The following is a 25,773-nucleotide window of genomic DNA, read 5'->3' on the forward strand; positions in this document are numbered from 1 at the left end:
TGGGCTGGCCTGAATTTCAAGGTGATATGGAGTGGCCAACCTGAATTTAGGGGTGGTATGGTGGTAGGCCAACTTGAATTAGGAGGTGATATGGGGGTGGGCCAATCTAAACTTCAGAGTGATATGGAGTGGCCAACCTGAATTTAGGGGTGGTGTGGTGCTAGGCCAACTTGAATGAGGAGGTGATATGGGGGTGGGCCAACCTAAATTTGGGAGTGATATGGGCATGGCCTCCCGCGTCTCGTTCGTTCCACGACAACAACCTCCCACCCCATTAACAACACGACTAGCGAGCCTGCTACTTCTCAGAACGACCACCTTGCGTCCACGCCCGACGGTGTAAAACGCCGGCGTACACTTCACCAGAGTTGCATGACGTTCCCAGTCCAAGCCGTACAGATGATACAGCCGCGAGCCGTGCCTTGACGGCTGACGAGACACATATCAATACGCCTGTTCCGAGAGAGATCCCGTGGCGACACTTCGGTGAGATTGGTCCGCCAGCTATCGCGGGCGCTGCACTTCCTAGCTATGCCAGTATCGTTCCCGTATAACCCAGGTTTTGTGCTTCCACTAACAATGCACGTTCAGTGTTTTGGCTTGCAACCTCCCAAAGACACTCCCAAAGATGCCTCCTCGACTTGCGGTACTCAGCATAGGAAAACTCGCGCCAGCGCAGTCAACAGCCCCGCTGGTTCCCCACTTTTCGTCGTAACATCCACCCAATTTTCCACAGGTGCCAGGCCAGACGCTGTGATCACGCACTTCAAAAGTACCTGACATCCACACCGAACCTTTGTTCACAAGTCCAACTAACATTCAGACGACGGCATGACGCTAATCTCGATCTAGCAAGCCGGGTCCCGTCGTCCCGAGCTTGCAACCTCGTTCGCAACATCAGCAGGTGCCGGATTCAACGCTGCTGTCGGGTGCGTCTGAAGGGCCAAGGTGCCCCGCCGCAATCTTCATCCCTTGATCAGCCCAAATTAAGGCGATATCATCGTGGTCGCCACGTTCCCCGCTCCACTCCGAAGTCAACCATCCATGCACACCGACCATGCAGCATTGGCAACGTAGAGCATGAATGACATCACCCCTACGCCCTACGCTGCGCAGCAATCAACGGGGCCACGTTTCTCAAGCTACCGCCACCAAAACAACGTCCACTAATGGAGTCCTAACCAAGAACACCGCAATGAATCGCGTGCATCTCGCCGTTCAGTATGAAAGGTGGGCCCTGTATAGCGGCCATTGACGCCACAACGCGGGGAGGCTAAGGTCGGTGCTCTCAGCCGGCGCCTAGGGGCCGGCTGCGAAAGACGAGGACAGTAAAGATGGGCGGCGGTGCTCGATGCACAAGCCCGGTACGCGCAGTTCCTTCCTTCAAGCCTGCTACGCTGGTCCTCTTTTCTGACGCTCCGCTGCGTCCCCTCGGTGCCCAAGCTGGCAACCAGTTTTTTTTTTTTTCATTGAGAGGAATACAGAACATATATTCTGATGGGTGAAAAAAAGGTTACATGGGAGATAAACAATGACAAAAGCTTGTGCTCCTCAAACCATTTGTCATGTTTCCCTTAATAGTTTTTCGTAATTGTTAATCTACCATGTGACGTTTTTCTATATTTGTCAGGATTGTGTACGTATGTTCTGTATTCATTTCAATAAAGAAACCGTTGCCAGTACGCACTCGTGTCTTCGGTTTTTCCTTTGTTTACCTGTCCCCTCCGCGCTCCCATTTAAACAGATAGCTTTAAAGGCCCTTTGGCGCAGGAGGTCCGGTGTCACCGGCGTTGTTCGTGAATTCACCGAGAGTTGAGCGTGAGCGAGTTTTCTACCAATCATAACGCAGCGCGCAGCGTTTCTGCCAAACATAGAGCGGTGCTCGGTTCCTTGCAGCAGCATGTAATGGCGGTCGCCTCTGCGCATCCGCGGCAGCGGCGGCACCGGCCGCGCGGGGGAGAGAAGAAAAAGAACCAGAAAGCTCGCCTTCGTGCATGCGTTCGCCGCAAGTTCTTCCCGGTAAATATTAGGGTTGCATAAGCTGCAGTTGCCGAGAAGCGTTGTATGCTCTTAAATGCTATCGTCTTGTGCTCTTAAAGGCGGAGTTTAAGCGTCTGACCAGCTTTTTGTTATTACGACTAAAGCGAACCTCTGTGCATCGCCTTCGTGGTCATTCGTGTCATCTTTCCACCGCTCATGCTGACTTCAACGATCGACGTCTGCCCAAACGCCTACCGCGTTTCGCTGGGCCCGGGCGGCTGTGCTCACCAGTGTCACCTTGAAGGCGAGCGCCGCGGTGAAGAGGGCGTCCTTCTCGCGCAGCGACAGGCCGGTCCCGGCCTGCGCCGACAGGCACGTCGCGAGGCCCCAGCCGGGAGTCACGTCCCGCTGCGCGCCGACGATGGCGCGGGCCACCCAGAACCCCAGCGTGGCGGCCAGCATGTCCTGCGTGAGGCCACATACTAGCACGATGACGTCCGCATAGTAGTATGAGATCACGCCGCAAAAAAAAAAAAGTTCAGGCAGAACCTGTCTCGCAATGAATGTCGACGTTAATGCGGTTAGCATGGAAGCAGTGTAGCGATACACCACGTTGCCAACGCCGAAATGCGTCATGTGCGAAGCATGTGCTGTAGCCGGACTCCTCTCTCGCGCTTCCCTCTGGACTCGCTGCGCCGCCTGGAGGCGCCGCGACGACGTCCGCGCAAACAACATTCGCCGAATGCATGTGACGCGTGTTCGACTCCGTCCAGCAGCAGCGAAATTTTAAAGTATTATGTTTGTCAATTAACAGGGTGACATGCTGTTGCACGTACACAGTGCCCCAAATTGGTTCGACGTCTCGTTTAGAACCCGGTTCTCTCAACACACCGGCCCATTGCTCTAACCATTACTCAGGGACCCAAGTTGGTAGGAAAATGGTGAGAGACACAAAGAGATAGAAAGACACCGGAAAAGGCGCGAGGTATCCTAATAACGCCAAACGCATTAAAGGAAGTTGTATCCAAACGCAGAACGAACTTTTTTTATCGGGGGAAACTGCGGCCAGAAAAACGAGTGACACTCAAAGCACAACAGCGACGAGGACAGTCGTCGAAGTCTGATCTCACGGGTGAAGTTAATCCGCTACTTATACAAGTACATTCCAGAAGAATCGCTAGTGCTCGCCTAAGTTCGAGAACGTGTATACAACAGCGTTCGCTTCGCGCATGTTTGACTACGGAATCCGTGACGTCATTCGGAAATTTTCGGACACACATACAGTACGCGTGCCTTGCCCCGCTCGACAGACTGACAACAGTGCCATCCAGGGAGAAAAACGTGACCCACAGAAAGCGGCACAACGTACGCGTGATAATAGGGTGGGAAGACGAACACACACAAAGGCACAATTCTAAATTCTCATTAAAAAAAAGCATAGTGGCGATTTCAATTAATGTAAAAACTTTCGCGATCCACCTTGAAACATACAGAAAAGTACAAATGAAAATGTGCGACGCGCGAACACGTTTTTCAGGAGGCTTGTTCCGTTGCCACAAGGAGGTTTTCTTTCCGACTTTTAGGGCACATGGGGCAATCGGAGAGATGAGACCACGGATAAGAAGTGAAATCATACTAACTTAGTAGAAATCGCGACACTTGCGCATTTTGCCTGAGATTTACCGCTCAATATCTGCGAAAAAACTGTTCCGGCTGTTCGGGTAGTTTCTTTTCGCGGTGCGCGAAGGAGGCTTGTGTAAGTGCGTGGTACACCACGAAAACTGTACGCTCGAGATTTCTGTTAGGCGGACGTGGTTTCGTCGTTACCCTGCTTCATCTCTTCGCTTCCAACAAGTGCTTAAAAATAATTGGTCATTATCAAAGCTCTGCTCATTAACGGAGTGAACAATTCAATATCTTGAACTATCATGTTTTTGCAAGCCACCCAAAGAGTACTGCGAGAATGTCACTATGAAAGTATAATCCATTATGTGTGAATTCACACGCATAGTCAAAAAGCCATACGCCAGTCAGTGTCTTGTTCTTTTTTTTTATTTTGAGGACTGACGAAAAGCAATACAGAAATTTACAGAAAAATTAAAATGGGTTGGAGTGCATACGGCAGGCATTGCCAGATCCTGACTGGAAGCTCATCAGCGTCATTGAAAAGAAAGCTGTGTAAATGCATTCTACCAGTGCTAACGTGTGGGGCAGAAACTTGGAGGTTGACAAAGAAGTTCGAGAACAAGCTGAGGACCGCGCAAGGAGCGATGGAACGAAGAATGTTAGGCGTAACGTTAAGAAGCCGGAAGAGAGGCGTGTGGATCAGAGAGAAAACGGGCATAGCCGATATTCTAAATGACATTAAGAGAAAGGAATGCAGTTGGGCAGGCCATGTAATGCGCAGATTAGATAACCGGTGGACGATTAGGGTTACAGAATGAGTGCCAAGAGAACGGAAGCGCAGTCGAGAACGGCAGAAAACTAGGTGGGGTGATGAAATTCGGAAATTCGCAGGCGAAAGGTTGGAATTGGTTGGCGCAGGAAAGGGGTAATTGGAGATCGCAGGGAGAGGCCTTCGTCCTGCAGTGTACACTATTATTAAATATTATTATGACGTTGATGACGATGATGATGATGATGATGTTGAAACAATACGTATGTAACCGTTAACAAGTAGTCCGTACTTCTCACTAGTGGCGACGGTAAATACGGTATACTGAATTGACAAGGATGTGTAAAACTTAACGCACAAATTGAATTTTTCGTACTAATTAGTACTCAAATGACGCGTTCTGCGTTGTTCATCTGCACTTCGCCACGTCAATATTATCCAAGCTCTCGCACACCAATTTTTCCCATGACAATCTTTCTAAGAAGATGAGTGGGGAGGGGGGTAAGGTTAGTAGATTATTAAGTGTGGACTCTATGGTGCGGGGGCCTCTTCTACTATATACATATTACACGCAGTCAAACGAATGGAGGAAGGAATCCGTTTTTAATTGCACGTACTGAAACGTTTTTGTTGTTCACTTAACGTCACCTAAATTTCCTAATCTGGTACCATTGATTTTGCCAAGCTAATCGAACATCAACGTAGAACTTTATTTTTTTCTGTATAATTCATTTGCTTAATTTCTACAGCTATTCTGGAAGTATTGTAACATATTTGTTCATGTGCAGTGGCCTTCCTGTAACAATCAATCGTGGGATAGACGGTATAAGTAAAATAAAACAAATAAGTAAATAAAGCGCTCACCAGGCCTAGCTCTCGTGACGTCGCTTTTCATCGTTTATGTGGAATGCCTGCGGGTTAACCAATTTGGTGCACGGTGACATGACGCACTCGAACCAGGCACGGCGTGCCCTCCCGCTTTGGAACGCGTCTCCATACTTTGCGGCAAGGAATGAGGCAGGCTCTTATCGTCAGCCCTCAAATACATGCGCAGCTTCGGCATTTTTGGCTCGATACGTTCCTCATAGCGGAAAGGCCGAGGTTCACCGGCACTGGTCCAGCGGCACAAGTCACTGCTCCTTTTCAGCCAATCGCTTCCGCTTCTCGTTCTCTGCCTGCAGCACAAGCCAGGTGCTCGCCCATACGACGTCTTCAACGCTAACTTTCTAGGCTCCCACCGTTTAACTTCTGCGAATGTATAAGCGTAATGCAGAAAACTCTCGTGCAGTTAGATTTAGTGTTGAAAATATAAACGACAATCTTATGGGCATCATTAAGGAGTGAGCAATAGAAGTCGGTGGTAACTCCGTTAGACAGGATACCAGTAATCTATCGCAGGAGACGAACGATCTGATCAAGAAACGCCAATGTATGAAAGCCTCTAACCTTACAGCTAGAATAGAACTGGCAGAACTTTCGAAGTTAATCAACAAGCGTAAGACAGCTGACATATGGAAGTATAATATGGATAGTATTGAACATGCTCTCAGGAACGGAGGAAGCCTAAAAGCAGCGAAGAAGAAACTAGGAATTGGCAAGAATCAGATGTATGCGTTAAGAGACAAAGCCGGCAATATCATTACTAATATAGATGATACAGTTCAAGTAGCTGAGGAGTTCTATAGAGATTTGTACTGTACCAGTGGCACCCACGACGATAATGGTAGAGAGAATAGTCTAGGGGAAATTTAAATCCCACAAGTAACGCCGAAAGAAGTAAAAGAAGTCTTGGGAGCTATGCAAAGGGGGAAGGCAGCTGGGAAGGATCAGGTAACAGCAGATTTGTTGAAGGATGGTGGGGAGATTGTTCTAGAAAAACTGGCCACCCTCTATACGCAATGCCTCATGACTTCGAGCGTACCGGAATCTTGGAAGAACGGTAACATAATCCTAATTAATAAGAAACGGGATGTCAATGACTTGAAAAATTAGAGACCGATCAGCTTACTGTCCGTTGCCTACAAAGTGTTTTCTAAGGTAATCGCAAATAGAATCAGGAACACCTTGGACTTTTGTCAACCGAAGGATCAGGCAGGATTCCGTAAAGGCTACTCAACAATAGACCATATTCGTACTATCAATGAGGCGATAGAGTAATGTGCGGACTATAATCAATCCTTATATATAGCTTTCATTGATTACGAGAAAGCGTTCGATTCAGTCGAAACCTCAGCAGTCATGGAGGCATTGCGGAATCAGGGTGTCAGGGTGCAGACGAGCCGCATGTAAAAATAGTGAAAGATATCTATAGCGGCTCCACAGCCACCGTAGTCGTCCATAAAGAAAGCAACAAAATCCCAATAAAGAAAGGCGTCAGGCAGGGAGATACAATCTCTCCAATGCTATTCACAGCGTATTTACAGGAGGTATTCAGAGACCTGGATTTGGAAGAATTGGGGATAAAAGTTAATGGAGAATACCTTAGTAACTTGCGATTCGCTGATGATATTGCCTTGCTTAGTAACTCAGGGGACCAATTGCAATGCAAGCTCACTGACCTGGAGAGGCAAAGCAGAAGGGTGGGTCTAAAAATTAATCTACAGAAAACTAAAGTAACAATTAACAGTCTCGGAAGAGAACAGCAGTTTACCATAGGTAGTGAGGCACTGGAAGTGGTAAGGGAATACATCTACTTAGGGCAGGTAGTGACTGCTGATCCGGAACATGAGATTGAAATAATCAGAAGAATAAGAATGGGCTGGTGTGCGTTTGGCAGGCATTCTCAGGTCATGAACAGCAGCTTGCCATTATCCCTCAAGAGAAAAGTGCATAACAGCTGCATCTTACCAGTACTCACGTATGGGGCAGAAATCTGGAGGCTTGCGAAAAGGGTTCTACTTAAATTGAGGACGACGCAACCAGCTATGGAAAGAAGAATGATAGGTGCAACGTTAAGGGATAAGAAAAGAGCAGATTGGGTGAGGGAACAAACGCGAGTTAATGACATCTTAGTTGAAATCAAGAAAAAGAAAGGGGCATGGGCCGGACTTGTAATGAGGAGGGAAGATAACCGATGGTCATTCAGGGTTACGGACTGGATTCCAATGGAATAAGGGAAGCGTAGCAGAGGATGACAGAAAGTTAGGTGGGCGGATTAGATTAAAAAGTTTGTAGGGACAACATGGCCACAATTAGTACATGACCGGGGTAGTTGGAGAAGTATGGGAGAGGCCTTTGCCCTGCAGTGGGCGTAACCAGGCTGACGATGATGATGATGAATTAGATTTGGGTGAACGTTAAAGAACACAGGAACTCCATGGAGGTCAGAGTTAATCCGGATCCATCAACTAACGAAGTTTCCCACAATACCTGTGTTGCTTTAGGACGTAAAGTCCAATCAGGCAATCAGTCAATCAGTCAATCAATCAATCAATCGGCGAACGTGCGCGACACTGCCGGTATGGATGGATGGATGGAGGGAAGGATGTTATGAGCGTCCCCTTTGGAACGGGGCGGTGGGTTGCGCCACCAAGCTATTGCTATTATACTGCCTAATGTCCTACTTAGGTTAAACAAAAAAAAAGATGCTATGAACTAAAACACCCAAATTTTCTGATCCCCTATTGCGAACTGTGGTTTTGTACGTTTTTTGTCGTTTCCCTACTTTTCTTCCACCAAACCTCCAATCGCCTCTTACTAATGCCTATTGCGGACATGTTTACTTTACCACCGCTCCCGCTGAACCCAAGGGCTTCAAGGAGGCCAGTGGTGCCTAAATCGACCGCTGGGTAGCCGTCTCCACATTCTAATAAAACATGCTCCATAGTTTCCCTAGCTTTACCGCAGCAAGCACATGCGTTTTCCTTCGTATATGTCGCTTTATAGGTGGGTGTTCTAAGGCATCCCGATCTCGCTTCGAAAAGTAATGAGCTTCCCTTTGAGTTATCGTAAATTGTTTCTTTCCTGATTTCGTTTTTTTCTCTTAAGTAGTTACTCATGGCAGGTTTCCTTTCCATTGCCGCCACCCATGAGATTATTTGAGCCCCTCGGACTTTCCGCTTGACCTTCTTTGTTGCTGTGTTGCCAACCCTACAAGTGGCATGCTTACTGGTAAGCTTTCTAGTTCTTTTCCTCCACTGCGAATAAATTTTTTTTCTGTACAGATACCTGAACACTCTCCCAGCCCATTTACTTTCTTCCATATTCCTCAGTCGTTCTTCATGCTCAATTTTACTGCGAGCTTCCCCCACTTAACAACTTATCCAGCCCATATCACCCTGCACAGCTCCATTTGTGGACTTCCCGTGAGCGCCCAATGCGAGGCGACCCGCTGACCTTTGGTTCCCGTCGAGTCCTGATTGCACCCCTGATTTAAAGCAAGCAACCGCATTTCCAAAAACGTAAATCCAAAGGGCAGGCCTCTGAAAGTGGCGCCCTCTGTCCGTCGCTGGTGGTACGTACTTTCGAGTACCTCTCGTCAAAGGACGGCGGAACGAGCACGCCCAGGGACAGGTGCAGGCGGCTCTCGGTGTAGTTGAAGGTGAGCTGGGGCAGCGCCGCGTCGGCGACATCGGTGCTCGAAGCGGCCTTGCGCGCCGCCAGCTGGTCCAGCATCGCGTAGTAGGACCACTTCCACTCACCGGTCGCGTTCCTCGCAGCTGGGTCCAGGTGCTGCGCGGTAGAACCCCGAATGCTCATCAACTCGCCCGAATGAACCTTACGCATGCCTTGCGCCTCTCCGGCTTTCAGACGTTTTGAAGTTGAAGAAATGCTGCGCTCTTTCTTTTTACTCGTATATTGCACATGAGCTATTACTTGTGCGTTAGATTCCAAGTAGCAGCTTATTTATAATATGCAGAGCGCACCTAGTAACGACAATATCAAGGACGACGACGAGAGTTTGTCGGCAGAAAAGGATGGACTGACAGTTTGTCGGCAGAATACACTCAAAGATTGCATTGAATTTCAAAGGTGCCAAGCACTAAATTTAACAAGTTCTAAGATTACTTTTCGCGCTCAAACCGGTCATGACTGTGCAAAATTACTTTGAAATGCATGAACTAACACGCGCATGACTTACTGGCGCTCTGGTGCTGGCGCCAAATTCTAAAGGAAAGTACGGCTGGCAGTAAGCTTTTTTAGCGAAGAACTGGCCTAAACTTTCATCTAGCTTCTCATACCAATCCTTTATGAATGCTCGTGCGTGTGTGTGCGTGACTCTACAAAAGACGCACCGATCACTGTCGGCTCCTTCACAAGCAACTCCGCTAACGAAGCCCGCTTCTGCGATTCCCGCAGTTTTACATTGGATACCGGCAAGGGCACGGACGCGAGGTCCACGTACCACTGGAAACGCCGGCGTTGCATTCTTCTTTTGTGTCGAAAGTGAGATTACGTGACATCCCTGTGCCACGGGGATATTATCCAGCAATTCAGAAGGTTTATGTTATTTCGATTGATCATAAACGTTGCCCCTATTGAATACAGTTGTTAGAACAGAAAAACAAATTGCTAAGCTAACCCTCGGGGACCTGGAATACCAACGACAACTCGTCGTCAGGGCCAAGAGGGCAGTCGAAGCCACAGGGTTCCTGGACTAAGGAGCCTTCCCACATTAGGGTGATACCCGTCCTCACTCGGGACACTGTTTCGTACAATAAATGTTTCTTTCTTCTCTCTCGGGGCCTTCGAATCCTTTCTTATATACGCTCAAAAAGTCAGCGGCGCAAATATAGACAGCCTTGACTACTACATATTGCGCTCACCTCACTTACAATAGCACTGCGTTTTATCTTCTTTCGGCATCTGCTACGTTACCAACCAAATATTACAGCAAGCTATTGTCTGGGTTATATTGCAGTGGCGTGCATGCGAACGAGACATGTCCACGGGGCGCAGATACGTTTCTTTATCCAAGAAAGTAATAAAGGGCACGAAAGGTTTCCAGCAGACGACACACGCTGTGTCGTCGTCCCTCAATGTCCTTGTCAGTGCTTTCTCTTGGGAACCTCTGGTGCTATTTACAAGCAACGAGCTGCCGGCAAACACTATTCTCACAAGCGGTACCTCAATCATGAAGGCCTTACAATTTACGATGAATAAAAACGATTGTTCAGCCAGCATGGAAATGATGGGAAGTGCATGGATCTGTCTGACCTTCCTATAGTTGTTGATTCAGACGTTCTTGTGGCTTTGTTTATTACGATTTATCTGTCATTATTGTCCAGAATTTTAAAGCGCTCTATACTTTTCTGAGTGCAGAATGCTCTGCGAACATGCTCAATCGCTGCTAATCACAGCGGCTCAGCCTGTCGAGGTGGCCAAAGTGAAACGTGCCAAGCGCCTCAACACGCTGGCTTGCCCGCAAGAAAAATTCATAAGGGCGTTCTATGGCACTTGTCGATGCATGCGTCCGTGGTGTAATAGAATATCGGACCTCTGGGACAGAGGTCCTGCGTTGGACTCCTGCCGTCGGACGATATTGAAAATGTTTATTTAATACACAGCACCTCGTTGAAAATCATTAATTTACGAAGTCGCGGAACCGTTGGAAGCTAGAAAGACGAGGTTTAGGCAAATCCAAGTGCCTCCCATAATTCGAATGCCGACTGAACCGCCTCGATTGCAGCTCCCGTAGACACAAGCGTCAGCGTTCCCTCTAGTAATTATTGTACGAAACTCTATGACCAAAGGCAACAAGCTAACTGAACCGAACAGTGCGATATACACGTGTCCGCACGCTGTTCACACACACAAAAAAAACTTCATGAAAATAACGTAGCACCAAGTCCTCAACATCCACAACACTCATGTATGTGTTCACACCAACTGTCTGTGCACACAGCCCCCCAAAAATCTACAGAAGCTCTGAGAATTGTCTATTAATGCGTAAGCATTGTTTGGCTCGGATGTGACTTCGTTTTCTGCTTAGTTTTACTCAACTGCTTTTCCTAGCCTATGCGCGTCTACCCATGGCCTTTCCGGTGGCAACAAATGCTCAGGCTTCAGTAGACAACTGTCCGACTTTCTCGCCGCATACACGCCCTTCAGCGCATCGTACCAGTTGAGCCGGAACGCCGGGCACGAGCGCGCCTCGACGGAGCAGAGCGGCCGAATGGGGACACCAGCTGCCGCAGTAGCGCGGGAGGCGTTGGGTGAACGGAGAGTGCGCCGCCGCGATGCCACGTCACCCTCACTGTCGCTCTCGCGAGCCCGTGTTAAATGACGTGGCCCAATCCACTTTGATCGCAGCGCCGCCACAGTATATTTAGTTGTCGGGCGTCTCACTCCAAAGCATGCGCCGCCCCGCGGCAGCTCGTCGCACTACATCTTATTCTAGTACACTCTAGTAAAACTACTAAAACCTCTATGACTAAAATCAAGAGAAATTTCGCGGCGGAACGACGAAAAACGAAGCCTGCGACGGCGCTGAAGCAGACGGTCGGGCACGTGATCTAACATTAAACGTCATTCAGGCGTTGGAGGCATGGTGACGTCACGATACACGAAAGGTTCTATCGGTTCTGTTGCCTCACGACGCAGCTGTGACATACGCGAACCACATGCTCACTTCTAAAGGTGACTGTAGAGTTGGCAGCAGTGAATACGTTGGTTAATCTCAGCCTTTGCAGTGAATCACGTATTCCTGCGCTCCTGAACATTATAAATGTGTTTGGTGAACTGCGTATACTAACCTGCGTTGCTGTGACAGCCACCAGTGAAGATTAAATTTAGTGAAAGGGGCTGGTACATTACGGCCAATGTTAAAGGGCGTCTATCGTCATAAGTTAAATGTGCGTCTATCAATTACAGTTCTAGAAAAACATTCCTCTAACAAGCGCTTGAATATATTGTACGCGGACAGTACCCCAAATGGGTGAGCCACATGTGGCGAGTCATATGGGGCGAGCCATATGTGGTTGAATTACATGCAATTGAAATTCTGAACGCAACTGCTTGAAAGAAACTTCTTCGGTGGAAGTTTGGGTGCGATTCTACAAGATCCCGCAAGTCTACTGGTTATCTTTCCTTTTTTTTCTTTTTACGGAAAATCTGAAATAAAAGGTCGATAGGTGACATGCGAAATGCCGGATGCAGACTTTTCCACACTATTCGGTTGCCTTACACAATATGGCCGACTTCTCGCTCACCGGTAAATCGCTCACCACTGGCGCGTTCTACGTGCCGGTGCTACGCTTGGACGCAGTGTAGTCAAAGTAAGCAAGAGATGGCGGCGTGGATAACGGCACCTGCTCGTGCGCTCCTGCTTTATTTCCACTTCTTGAGCGACGTGCGCCATATTGTGTCGGTCAAGCAAGATGTGCGGGGGAAGCGCACTTGCGCAATTTCGCGCATCCCCTATTACGCAATGCACATTTTTCTTGCGAAAGAGGCACCTTGGATAGCTGCCGTTCCTGTTCCAGGCCCAGGGACGACTCCTCCGGTTTCCGCACGCTGTCGTAGGCGAGCGAGAGATTCCTGAGGGCGTCGGTGACGTTCAACTTGAGCTCGAATGGTGCGCTGCTCTGGCCGACGTAGAGCACCAGCTGCTGCCGCACCGCGTGCACTTGCTCGCGGACCTGCACGGTGGTGACACCGCGCGGTCGCAAATGAAGTTACTGCATATGCTACCAAAGGTAGCTACCTTTGGTAGCATATGCAGTAGAAAATTTTAGAATAGCGGCCCCAAACGTTTTGGGGTTAAAAAGAAATAGCGTCGAAGCCACCGCGCATGCGCGAGACGCAAACTGCGTTTGGGTTTTGCGTTGGGAACGCTATTTCACTGATTTAGCGGGAGCCCAAATAGCGGCCCCAAAAGCTTTGCGCCAGCAAACATGGCGGCACCCATCGAAGCGACGGCTCTAACCTAGCACCAAACTGGTTTCGATTCGTGGTAACGCGTGAAGTTCGCGAGCTAGGAGAAGTGACTGCGGTTATAGCTTTCTCTCAACTAGCGTGTGTTATAAATATTGATTCATTACACGCCGATGATTCCGAATTCGATTGTGGATTTTCTGGCTCGTAGACCTAACACGGCTAAGCTTGGCTGGTGAAGGCACGTAAAGTTGGTTTGCTCAAAACTAAGCGTAACTAATTGTTTCCTGCTTACATAATAACCTCTAAGTTGTAAATAAATGCGAATACACGCCAGCCAAAATTACTCTTCCTATCATAAAATGATATATTGTATTTAATTATTTCTAACAGCTTATCTTTGACGCCGTAGTGGCGCTGTCAGCGCAAGACGCTATCCGCAAATGCAAAGCCCGTATTCTAAAGCTCTTCACTCCTGCGTGTCCCAACGCCAACACCCGCAAATCTGTTTGGGCCCCCAACTATTGGGGCGCCTCTTTTAAAACTCTCTACTAACTCTAGTCGCAGAGGCTCTGCAGACGAGGCAGTACTGTATAGCGGGAGCACACGGGCGACCCCGGCTGAGCCACCTTGTTTTGTTAAAAGGACTTATTATTTCGTTCATGGATGAATTAGGAATTAGGCTCGCGTTTAATTGGTTCATGACTTAAGAGAAAGATTTACATCGGCAGCTCCTAGCGAAATACAATGAAAAAAAGACAGTTTTTTGTAGCATTGAGTGCACCAATTCAGATTAGATTTGCATCATAAAAAAATGGGAATTTTAATATTAATTTGCTAAAAGTAGTACTAAGTGTTCCAAGTATTTGTTTGCTTGGTTGGCTGATTGTCTCTTTTTTTTCTTACCCGCGTGTTTATTTCACGTGGCCTTATTTTTGTTGCACCCGGCTGGTTTCTGCCGCGCATGCCTTTTCATCGTTGTCAAACTGGCGATAGCGTATATATTCTTGTCCTCATGAACAAACATTTAGTTGAGAGTCAGCGCTCCCGTTATGAGCCTTATTTCGTCGTCCTCGTCTGTGTTAGCGCAGCTGTATGTCAAGTGTGATCTACTGACTGCAGGTACCACATTTATATTTAGATTGCTGACATTTTTTGCTAACTTCTTCAAGTTCGCAATGTTAGAACAAAGAAATACAGAAAACTCGTGTGTGCAGCTCAAAACTCGGCAGTAAGAACTTGCAATATTGTAACCTATGCCTAATTATACATCTAAAGCATACACAATTTCACCATTATACGCCACTTTTGCACTCGAAACTAATTTGTGAGTAGGTACCTTTGAAAAACCCTCGTAATGTATTGGGAACAATTTCAATCAAGCTGCAAACATACATCACATTTGTCCGCTATAGATGCACTGGCAGATTCAGCTATAGAAATACAATTTCTGCTTATGATGCAAAGTTACATGAGTAAACTACTGCTTTTCGGTATTTTTTATGACGTCCCGACTTTCGAAAATTTTTGTAAATGCATTTGAGGCCCTTAATCAAAATTCTACCTCCCACATATAGTAGGATTCACCTTTTGCGTTTAAGTGCAACAAGTTTCATTAAAATCAGTGTTATAATGATAACATTTCTGCGATTCACGTGTGTTTGAAAAGGGAAATCTGCATACCCTGAGCCTCCTCTTAGCAAAATAATAATCATAATAATAATAATTATCCTGGCTCGTTAACCGGTTCGACTCACGTTAACCAAATAAAGAAACCGCATCTCCTTCCTCCGCACTCTTCCGGTATGCCAGATGGGCCTATCGGAGTTAATTGCTTGATAAGCCACAAAGCAGACAAACTCTTTGGAATGCATTCTGACCAGCGTTGCAATTTCAGTGATATGTCGCTAGATTTAGCGACATTTTGGTTCGTTTAACAACACATTTATTTCTGCTTAGTGACCGCACTTTTTTTAACGACATGGCGGAACAAATGACGTCATTTTGACCATGTCCAAGCCAAGAAATTTCCTCCGATATTGACTGTCGTGAAAGTGCTGCATTATTCAAAGAGCACACAGAGGATGCCGAAATTAGCAAGGCGTGGGCTACGTGACCATGATGAAACAACGGTTGTCTGCATTCAGGAATTGAAAACTCACTGCGATGAGTTGTGCCGAAGGACTACGACATCTTGCGCCAAAAAAATACACGTTTCTACTTTTTATTGCTACCTAGAAGGGAAACTTGGGCGAATTGGTGGGGATTCATGTTTTGGAAAGTAACAGCGCTAAACAGACAAGGACTTAGGCAAAAAAGAACACGACACTGGCACTGACTCACAATACAAGTTTATTTTGCGGTATATCCCATTTATAAACACGGTGCGACAGGGTAACAACTAAGGCTACTGTACATGCGCAGCAGGAGTCATCCTGGTGAAGTGTCGAACCACGTGCGATAAACCAGTACGTCATAACAAAAATGAAAACCAATAGAATACTTTTTTTTATCAAAGTTAACAATGTACAGTGATACACTTTCTCGCAAATATTTCAAATCTTTATTACTAAGAATGACAGATGGCTTGCTAACACATCTTTCCCCTTCCTCGTCAATATGAAAAGCTTCCATAAAATCTCTCATGGTTTAATCCTTATGCCAGAACAAAAAATAAGTTTTTTTCTGGTATCGGTCGGAGCCTACGCTCTCTACAATGCAAAGGCCGGTGCGAACCCCCCGCTCCTTTTAATGATGTCAAGTACGTGCTCCGTTAATCTAATGTGCACACAGAGGCGCGGTGTCATCGTTACGCGTTTCTTGCTGCCGACGCTGCCAGGCACGTTTTTCATGTTTCACCGCTTCCAACCGCGTGGCGCGTTGCTCGGACGACTTGGAAGCGTGCAGCCTTCTGTGTGACTCGGCCTTGTGAAGACATCCTTCAGCGGCAGCGGCGAAGAGATATATCCTCATCTGCTCACCTCCCCGACCGCATTTCTGATGGTGACGTTGGCGCTCGCTCTACCCAATCCCTGCGCTCCTTTCCTCTCCACGCGCTGCCACCGCCACCGAAGCAGAAGAAGCCGCCATTGCGTTAGCCGTGGCCTCAACAGACGCCTGTATAGTTAGGAGCGACTCCAAAACCGCCGTAACAAACTTTGCGCGAGGAATAGTGGCACAGACCACACTAAAGCTCCCACAGTCAGTGTACCACAGAGAAGAGCCACGCTCAATAGAATTGATATGGGTTCCGGCTCACGGGGGGAATCCGGGGAACGAAGCGGCCCACCAACATGCTCGAGGATTCGTCAGCCGAGAGGAGAGCCTGCCGGAACCGGATACCTCAAACGAACTCTTGCACTCATATCGCGACATTACCCAATATTACCGTCTTACACGACACACTAGGCCCGCACCACACAGTAAACTAAATAAGCGTCAGAAGATCACCTGGCGCAGGTTACAGACACTCTCATACCCTAACACCTACGCATACTCGAGATAGAGTAACACCGTACTGTCACCTGTGTGGCGAGCTAGCTATGCTCAGTCACATCATCTGGTTCTGTGAGGAGGACCACCCTCCCCACGATCTCTTGGCCTCTCTCTCACCTTCAACATGGCAACAAGTACTGCTTAGCTCCAGCCCGGACGAACAACTGTGAGCCGTAGAGCGAGCCGAAGAGGTTGCCCTCGCATCGCTTGGCGGCCACCTGGTTTTCCTGACGAGCCCATGAATTAGCTCCCCACTCTGACAAGCTTTCTCTCTCTCTCTCTCTCTCTCTGGCTTTATTTTCGCCTCTCCTTGCTGCCTTTCACCTTGTGTTTTCTCGTCCCTCCCAACCTGTCCTTTCTGAGGTTTTGAACAGCGCGTCTAGCCATGATGTTTCCCCAGCTAGTCCCCGTCACAGCGTCACTACCGTCACGTCTCTCTCCATCTTATTCGAAGGTGCACGACGTGCACCTTCGTTGAAGACCTGTGGCAATATGTAGCTTGCCCTCGCATCAAAGGAGCGTGCGTGCACCTTTACGCACGGGGGCTTAGAAACCATTCATTTGAATGTATATACCCTAAAGCTGCGATGGCGCCGTTACCTGGAGGTCCTTGTTCCAGGGCTTCACCACGAGCCATAGCAGCCGGTTCCAGAGCTGCACGCGGTGCACGCGACGTAGGTCGTCGACGCACGCACCTTCTGCCCAGAAGCCAGGCTCGAACTTGCGCAGCTCGCTGCGCAGCAGGCCCGCCGTGCAGCAGAGCAGCAGGTACAGGCGCAGCGACTGCAACGGAGCCGCCTCCAGGAGGCTCAGCTCGGCCGACACCGTGTCTGGCTCGGTCACCTGCTCGAGCACGTCATGTAGCGAATGGTTGTCAAAAAGGTGCCACTGAGTGCGATGCTACACTGTAGCGACGACGGTCATTAACACGGTTCTGAAATTGCAGCCGTGATCATCTAAAGCGGCGCACGTGTCGTTACAGCGGCACAAAAGAAAAGTCAAGTGTATGCTGATAAAATGTGAAGCAGGTGCGGTAGCGTATTTAAATGTTTGCGGAGCGTTCGATGGACCGCTCTCACTCTTTGTCCACCAAAATCGACTGCGGTTTCAGTCCCAGGACCTAGTTTGTGAATATGCATGCATGCAATCATAATACTCTGGAAGAGATCGCAGAGGCCCAGGAGCGCACACAGCTCTCTCGCCTTCGGAGCAAGGAAATCACGCATCACTTCATTTATTGGTTTCCCGCACATCAGGGTCAGATAGAGGGTGCTCCTCCCAACCTCTACGAGTCGGCTCATGGGGATGCGCGTGAACCTGCCCACCGCGCTGCCCCCGTACAATGGGAAGCCAACTCCCCAGAGAACAGGGACACGTACTCCACCTTTAACGAGATTACTAAACACTACTATCTCATCCGTATAACCTACTTCGTTCTTTATCCATGGCTCAATAGAGCTCAAGCACTACAAACGAATACGTATCCCAAACCATCGCTATTACATACAATCTATCCTGATACTTACACCGATGGCACTTGCCGCGATTGTAGAGAAATAGCCACGTTAGAACACATGCTCTGGTATTGCGACCGGTCACGCTCTATCATAGATAACAGCTCGGCCAGGTGGGAGGTGGTTATCCGCAGCTCTCATCTGGCTGACCAACTCAGGGCTGTCCAGCTGGCCCACGATGCGGCCGAGCAAAAAATTCAATAATGAAGTTTTACGTGCCAAAACCACTTTCCGATTATGAGGCACGCCGTAGTGGAGGACTCCGGAAATTTCGACCACCTGGGGACCTTTAACGTGCACCTAAATCTAAGTACACGGATGCTTTCGCATTTCACCCCCATCGAAATGCGGCCGCCGTGGCCGGGATTCGATCCCGTGACCTCGTGCTCAGCAGCCCAACACCATAGCCACTGAGCAACCACGGCGGGTATGCGGCCGAGAGGCTCGACCTTCCGTTTCCCATGCGGGAGCGGCCCGCTTCGTGATGACTCACGATCTGCAGGACCTCAATAAAGTTTTACTATACCACACCATATACGATTGTAACTGCTTTTTTGTTTTATTTTTTTTTTACCATGAAGTGCACCATCCTGCATAATGTCACTGCTCCTCTCCGGCTCTGCCGGATTTGCGCAGTCTATATACCATGTGTCCTACGTAACTTGTGTCAAAACGTAAAAATCTACAAGTATAGCGTAGCTGGACCGAATCAAGGTAATACTTCTTGTTTGACATTGCTTTGAGCAAGTTAGATTATTTCGGTCGTCTAATTACGCAATTAGTTATCTATAATGAATCAACTTCATTAAATATTATATTGAGAGCAAAAGTGCCAATGCGGAAATCGCCGACCATCTTGAAAGATTGTTGATCCATGGCTTTTTGTTGCTCAATACGTGCTATACAAAAGTTTTTTTGAAGCCTGAAAGACAGTCCGCTAAACATTACCTTGGTTATGTCTAGCTACGTGGCACTTGCATATCTTTAAATATTGGACTACGCACTTAAAAAAAAGTTGGCGTAGCATCCATGTTTTGTTTGATTGGCAGCGGTAATGCGGTTAGAAATCTACGTGTACCTTAACATTGGCGTGTAAGCGGCGATGATATATTTTACATGTCACGATGATTATTGCGAATAACGGCGCGTACCCAGTGACGCATGCGCAGTGACCCAACTTGAGTCAAAGATGCTTATTGAAGAGCGCTCAGTGACAGATGCCCTGTGGCCAAATTTGGAGACAGGGGCGTTCATTGAAGAAGGGCACTTACTTGGTGACCCAAGTGAATTGGCAGGAGAAATTGTTCAATAGAAATAAATTAGATAGGAAGTATTTAGGCGGTACATGTACAACTATCACAAACATTGGCCAAAATGGAGGCCGCTCAGCGTAAACAGAAGGCACGTCGCTGACTTCATCCAGTGGCCACTGTTTTCTTCGAGTGTCAAGTAGCACAACTCCGTGGTGGCAGAAGCGCCACTTTGGCGTGTCTAAGGAGCTGAAGCAGAGGAAGCGTAGTAAAGCTTGAGGCGCGGAACTTGGACTGCGTAAGGGGACAACGGGTCGGAAGACGTATAGCCGGACTTGCGAGTTCGATCTCGTAAATGAGGTCAGTAATTTGTCCAACTACGCGGTCATCATCATCATCAGCAGCAGCCTGTTTTATGTCCACTGCAGGACGAAGGTCTCTCCCTGTGATCTCCAATTACCGCTGTCCTGCGCCAACCGATTCCAACTAGCGCCCGCGAATTTCCTAATTTCATCGCACCACCTAAACTTCTGCCGTCCTCGACTGCGCTTCCCTTCTCTTGGCACTCATTCTGTAACCCTAATCGTCCACCGGTTATCTAATCTGCGCATTACATGACCTGCGCAGCTCCACTTCTTTCTCGTAATGTCAATTAGAATATCGGCTATTTGATCCAAACCACTCTCTTTCTGGGTCTTAACGTTATGCCTAGCATTTTTCGTTCCATCGCTCTTTGCGCGGTCCTTAACTTGTTCTCATGCTTCTTTGTCAGTCTCCAAGTTTCTGCCCCATATGTCAGCACAGGTAAAATGCAGTGATTGTGCACATTCCTTTTCAATGATGATGGTAAGCTTCCAGTCAGGAGCTGACAATGTCTGCCGTATGTGATCCAACCCATTTTTATTCTCCTGTGAATTTCCTTCTCATGGTCGGGGTTCCCTGTGATTAATTGAGAAAAGTAAACGTGCTCCTTCACAGACTCTAGAGGCTGACTGGCGATCTTGAACTCTTCTTCCTTTGTCCGGCTATTCATCATTGTCTTTATCTTCTGCATATTAATTTTCAACCCCACTCTTTGTTAAGGTCCTCAATAATTTGTTGTACCTCGTCTCCAGTGTTGCTGAACAGAACAATGTCACCTTCAAACCGGAGGTTGCTGGGATACTGGCCGTCGATGCTTACTCTTAAGCCTTCCCAGTTTAAGAGCTTGAATACTTCTTACAAGCACGCATTGAATAGCATTGAAGTCTCCTTGTCTGACACCTTTTTTTATAGGTGTCTTCATACTGACACGTGTAATTCTTTATCTTTACCGGGCGACCACTTCTCACCGCCTAACAAATGTTATCGCACAGCGAAGGACGCGCCTGCATGTAAAAGAAGTTCTGGAATGTTATCGATGGTTCCATCCGCTGTCTTTCACGGCAATTTGTGTAATCTGATTGCATGTATGCGCGACGCGAATAGTGTAGAACTTTGTAGAAGACACGCGGGTCCCAGCGGTTATTCTGGAACATTCGACCATTGATCTATAAAAGCCGACGCGCTTGACCCGCTGATCAGATTTTCGACGATCGCCGACTGTGTTCGCCGCTGTCGCCGTTCTTTGAGTGTAGCCTGTTTCTGAGGGCCACAAGTTCGCCCAATAAAACGCCAGTTTCGTCTTTCTCAGTTTGGCTGCTTTCTTCACAGTCACTACCACGTGACAATACTTTATTGTGTAGAATTAAGATAGCTGTGGAATTTCTGTAGATATTTTCCAAGATAGTTACGTAGGCGGCCTGCACTCCTTGATTACGTGATGCCTTTGTGACTGCTCGTATCTGTACTGAATCAAATGCCTTTTCGTAATCTATAGAAGCCATATGGAGAGCCTGATTGTAGTCGGTGTATTTCTCAATAACCTGAATAATGACATGGGTGTGACCCATTGTAGAGTATCTCTTCCTGAAGCCAGCCTGTTACCTTGGTTGAATAAAGTCCAGTGTTGCCCTTATTCTATTGGAGATTATCTTGGTGAATATTTTATAGAATGCCGAAAGTAAGCTAATGGAACTATATTTTTTCAATTCTTTAACTTCTCCCTTTTTGATGATTAGTTTAATGTTTGCATTCTTCCAGTTTTCTGGGACCCTTAAAGTCGATAGACACTTCGTATAGACAGCCGCCCGTTTTTCAATCATTATGACTTCTCCATCTTTGATTAAATCGACTGTTATTTCATCTGCTACTGCCACTTTTCCCCGTTCCATGTCTTGCAAGGCCCTTCTGACCTCATCGCTAGTTATAGGAGGAGTCTCTGCAAACTGTTCATTGCTGCTTCGAATGGAGTTATAGCGGCTCCTCTGGGTACTACACAGGTCAATATAGAATTCTTACAGTGCTTTTACTATACCCTCGGGATTGCTGATGATATTACCCTGCTTGTCTTTCAGTGCATACATCTTAGTTTGTCCTATGCCAAGGTTCCTTCTGACTGATTTCAGGCTGCGTCCATGTTTCACGGCTTCCTCAGTCTTTCTCGCGCTATAATTTCGAATATCCCTTATTTTCGCCTTCTTGATCAGTTTTGACAGTTCCACGAATTCTATCTTGTCTCTTGAGTTGGATACTTTAATTCTTTGTTGCTTCTTCATTAGATCCTTTGTTACTTGGGAGAGCTTGCCTACTAGTTGCCTTGGTGCCTTGAGTCTCACTTCAGTTGCTGCCTCTGAAGCTAGCCTAGTTACGGTTTCATTCATTACTTCTATGTCATCTTCATCTCTGTTCTAAGGCTGCATATTTGTTAGCAAGTACCAGCCTGAATTTGTCTGCTTGTACCCTTACTGCATCTAGGTTGGCCTGTTTCTTCTTGACCAATTTACTATTTTTCTCTTCAAATTGAGGTGAATCCTGGCCCTCACTAACTTATGTTCACTGCACTTTACCTTACCAAACACTTCTACATCCTGCACTATGCTGGGATCGGCAGAAAGTAGGAAATCAATTTAATTTCTTGTTTCACCATTGGGGCTTTTCTAGGTCCATTTTGCGTTGCTACGCTTCTTGAAGAAGGTGTTCATTATTCGCAGCTTATTCCTTTCTACGAATTCTACCAGCATCTCACCTCTAGCATTCCTAGAATCGACGCAGTAGTTGCCAATTGCTTGTTCCGCAGCCTGCTTTTGTCCCACTTTTGCATTGAAGTCGCCCATTACTACGCTATACTGAGTTAGCACTTTTCTTGTCGCTAATTCAACATCTCCATGAAACTCATCTACTTCATCATCATCGTGAGATGTTGTAGCGTTAGCTTGTAGTACCTTTAATCCATACCTCTAATTAAGTTTGATTACGACTACTGCTACCCTTTCACTAATGCTGCTGAATTCGTCAATGTTGCCCGGTATATCCTTATGGTCTAGGAATCCTAATTTGTATTGGTTCTTATCTGGGACACCTCTATAGCGGAGGACATTGCCGTTAGTCAGCACTGTATAAGTATCTCCAGTTGTTCTAATCGCACTAAGGCCGATGATACCCCACACAATGTCTGATAATTCTTAAAAGAGTCCTGCTAAGCTAGCCTCACTCGACAGAGTTCGGGTGTTAAAGGTTGACAGGGTCAGTTTCCATTGGCGGCCTGTCCGGACCTCGATATTTTTAGCACTCTTTGCTGCGTTACAGGTCTGACCACCGCCTTGGTCAGGAGCTCTTCAGCTGCTGGAGACTGAGGGCCATGGGTTAATTGCAGGAATCATGAGGGAGGTAGTGGCCGAATACTGCACCAGGGAGGCCAATTCCTCTTCTGATGAGGGAGCGTCTATGTTGAAGCTTAGTGGGCCTTCCTCACTTGGTTGTACCTTCATTAGTATAGCCCCACTAGCTCTCGGCATTTTTTGCCAGTGTCAGGCGCCACTCCAAGCCTGGAGATGTAGTATGGTCTCGTGTATCGAGAAAACAGTGTTTCTAAAGAAAGCCACACGCGACGGGATGGGTACCAAAGAATGACGAGGGTGTAGCTGGGGCAAAGCGCGCGTCGCAGCGGCGCTGGTCGTAACGGTGGATATGCGTGGTTTTCTTGAGAAGTAGAAAGGGCCGACTACGAGCAAGCTGCCGCGCGCTTCCAGGTCGCGCAGAAGCTTAGCGTGAATATTCACCGGTCGAGCTGTAGCGAAAGGAACGAACGTATCCAACGGCTAACTTGGCTCACGTCCACACAAAACATAAAAATTGCGGCAGGACCCATCTCAAGATGACTCGGCGATAATGCGTTAGCATTAAATCAACATAACGACGCAACGTATTGCCGCTGTCTAAAGTAGTTACGTATGAGGCGTGTACTGCAGCGGGAGTCCTCTTTCACGCTTCCCTAAGAACACTCGGCGCCATTTCGCTTGGTCTCCGAAATGAGTGGAGTGCCGGTGCGGGCGAACGCTGAGAAACGCGTGATGCAGCAACCGGGCTTCTCTCGCACTTCTTTCCTAGAGTTACTGTATATGCTACCAAGGCTACCTTTAGTAGCATATAAGTAACTCTATTCTTTCCGAATGCGCTGTGCCATCCAGTGGCACCCCCAACAGTACGCGCATGGCATACGAGACGAGAGGCGTGGTGCGCCGCTGCCTACGAACGCTGCGAATTGTTTCCTCGCCTCCCGCAACACTCAGTGGCACACACACAGTGACCCAAGTTGCCGAGTGCGCCCTTCAAGAGCGGCAAATATCCATTGCATTCATGGGGCAGCTCGCTATAGCATTAATTGAAAAGCGTCGCATACCTAGTGCACTTGAGGCCCAGTCGGCTAATGCATCTGGTTGCTCTCCTTGAGGAACCCTTTAGACGAGAGTTAGATTCCGCTCAACATTGGAGAAATCTAATGGATCTCTTTCATCATTGCAGAGCGGCACATTCCCAGCGGCAAATATTGAGCTACCCAGGTTGGCCTCAAGACCTTCATTGATGAGCGGTACATACCTACTGGCATATACGCGGGGACCCAAGCTGGCATCTAAATATCCAATTCCAACGGTGCCAATACGTTGTGTCACTGTATAGAGTCAATGCTAATGCATTACCGTCGACAGTCATCGTGAGATGGCTGCTGCCGCATTTCTTTTCTTGCTCAATGTGGTATACAGCGCGGGCCCGGCGCCATCTTACACGTCCACCATCTTCTCCGGCGTGTCTGCGCGGTGGCGCCACTCTCATGTCGAGTATATTGCGCCATAATTATGCTATTCCCGCCAATGGCTGCAGCCGTTGTGAATGCGAAGCTGCATTAAGCGCTTCGTACGGGTGTATACGGGTAACCCGAGAACCCGTTTCGTAATCTTCCTAAGCTGTGCATTCAATTTATCACGCTCTGCCCGTTTCCATCGATGCATAGCTGCCAGTTATGTAAAGTGGCACAGAATGAACGCAAGCAATCGTCGAATGATGGTTATTCTCCTTGAGTTCCCATGATGCCGATTTGATACCGCCCGAACTAAACGAACGGCACTTTCAGTTTTAGCAATTAGCTTGCCTATAGTCTTCCCATTTGTACCCCCTGATTCAACGATCATGCCCAAGACCTTGATTGAATCGACTCTGGGTAGGCGGCACCCGTTTCTAGTATATAGGCTGATGTCTCCGTCTTCCAACGATGTCCACCCTTTGGGCCTTGGACCACGTTTTTTGGGACTATGCAGCAGGAGTTCCGACTTCAAGGGGGCGCATCTGAGACCGATGGATTCGAGATAAGTTTCGATAGTGTCTATGGTCGCCTGTAAGGCTCCGTCAACCTGACCATCTATGACTCCTGTGCACCATATTGGTATGTCAGCAGCGTACATGGTGTGTTTGATGCCTTCAATCTCGAGAAGCTTTCTGCTAAAGTATCATCATCATCATCAGCCTGGTTACGCCCACGGCAGGGCAAAGGCCTCTCCCATACTTCTCCAACAACCCCGGTCATGTACTAATTGTGGCGATGCATACTTCTTAATCTCATCCACCCACCTAACTTTCTGCCGCCCCCTGCTACGCTCCCTTCCCTTGGGATCGAGTCCGTAACCCTTAATGACCATCGGTTATCCTCCCTCCTCATCACATGTCCTGCCCATGCCCATTTCTTTTTCTTGATTTCAACTAAGATGTCATTAACTCGCGTTTGTTCCCTCACCCAATCTGCTCTTTTCTTATCCCTTAACGTTACACCTATCATTCTTCTTTCCATAGCTCGTTGCGTCGTCCTCAATTTCAGTAGAACCCTTTTCGTAAGCCGCCAGGTTTCTGCCCCGTAGGTGAGTACTGGTAAGACGCAGCTATTATACACTTTCCTCTTGAGGGATAATGGCAACCT

The 25,773-nt window shown here is 47.7% G+C and overlaps 1 protein-coding gene across 2 annotated transcripts in view; it reads right to left on the reverse strand.

Annotated features, from left to right (window-relative positions):
• The window catches only part of LOC139059566 (uncharacterized), an 89,422-nt gene that overhangs the window by 13,901 nt on the left and 49,748 nt on the right, over positions 1–25,773 (reverse strand). The window contains exons 9-12 of one of the 2 annotated variants that reach the window (XR_011514199.1): positions 17,285–17,527; positions 12,772–12,954; positions 8,847–9,046; positions 2,269–2,445 (exon numbers count right to left, since the gene is read on the reverse strand). Coding sequence is in view for 1 of the 2 variants with exons in the window: in XM_070538005.1 (XP_070394106.1) it covers positions 2,269–2,445; positions 8,837–9,046; positions 12,772–12,954; positions 17,285–17,527 (813 nt within the window). In the remaining variant the exon portion in view is untranslated. Of the gene's footprint in view, positions 1–2,268; positions 2,446–8,836; positions 9,047–12,771; positions 12,955–17,284; positions 17,528–25,773 lie in introns of both variants that reach the window. The other variant, XM_070538005.1, reaches the window with a different exon arrangement.

This window comes from Dermacentor albipictus, chromosome 1 (assembly GCF_038994185.2).
Source record: "Dermacentor albipictus isolate Rhodes 1998 colony chromosome 1, USDA_Dalb.pri_finalv2, whole genome shotgun sequence".
Taxonomy (NCBI): Eukaryota; Metazoa; Arthropoda; class Arachnida; order Ixodida; family Ixodidae; genus Dermacentor; species Dermacentor albipictus.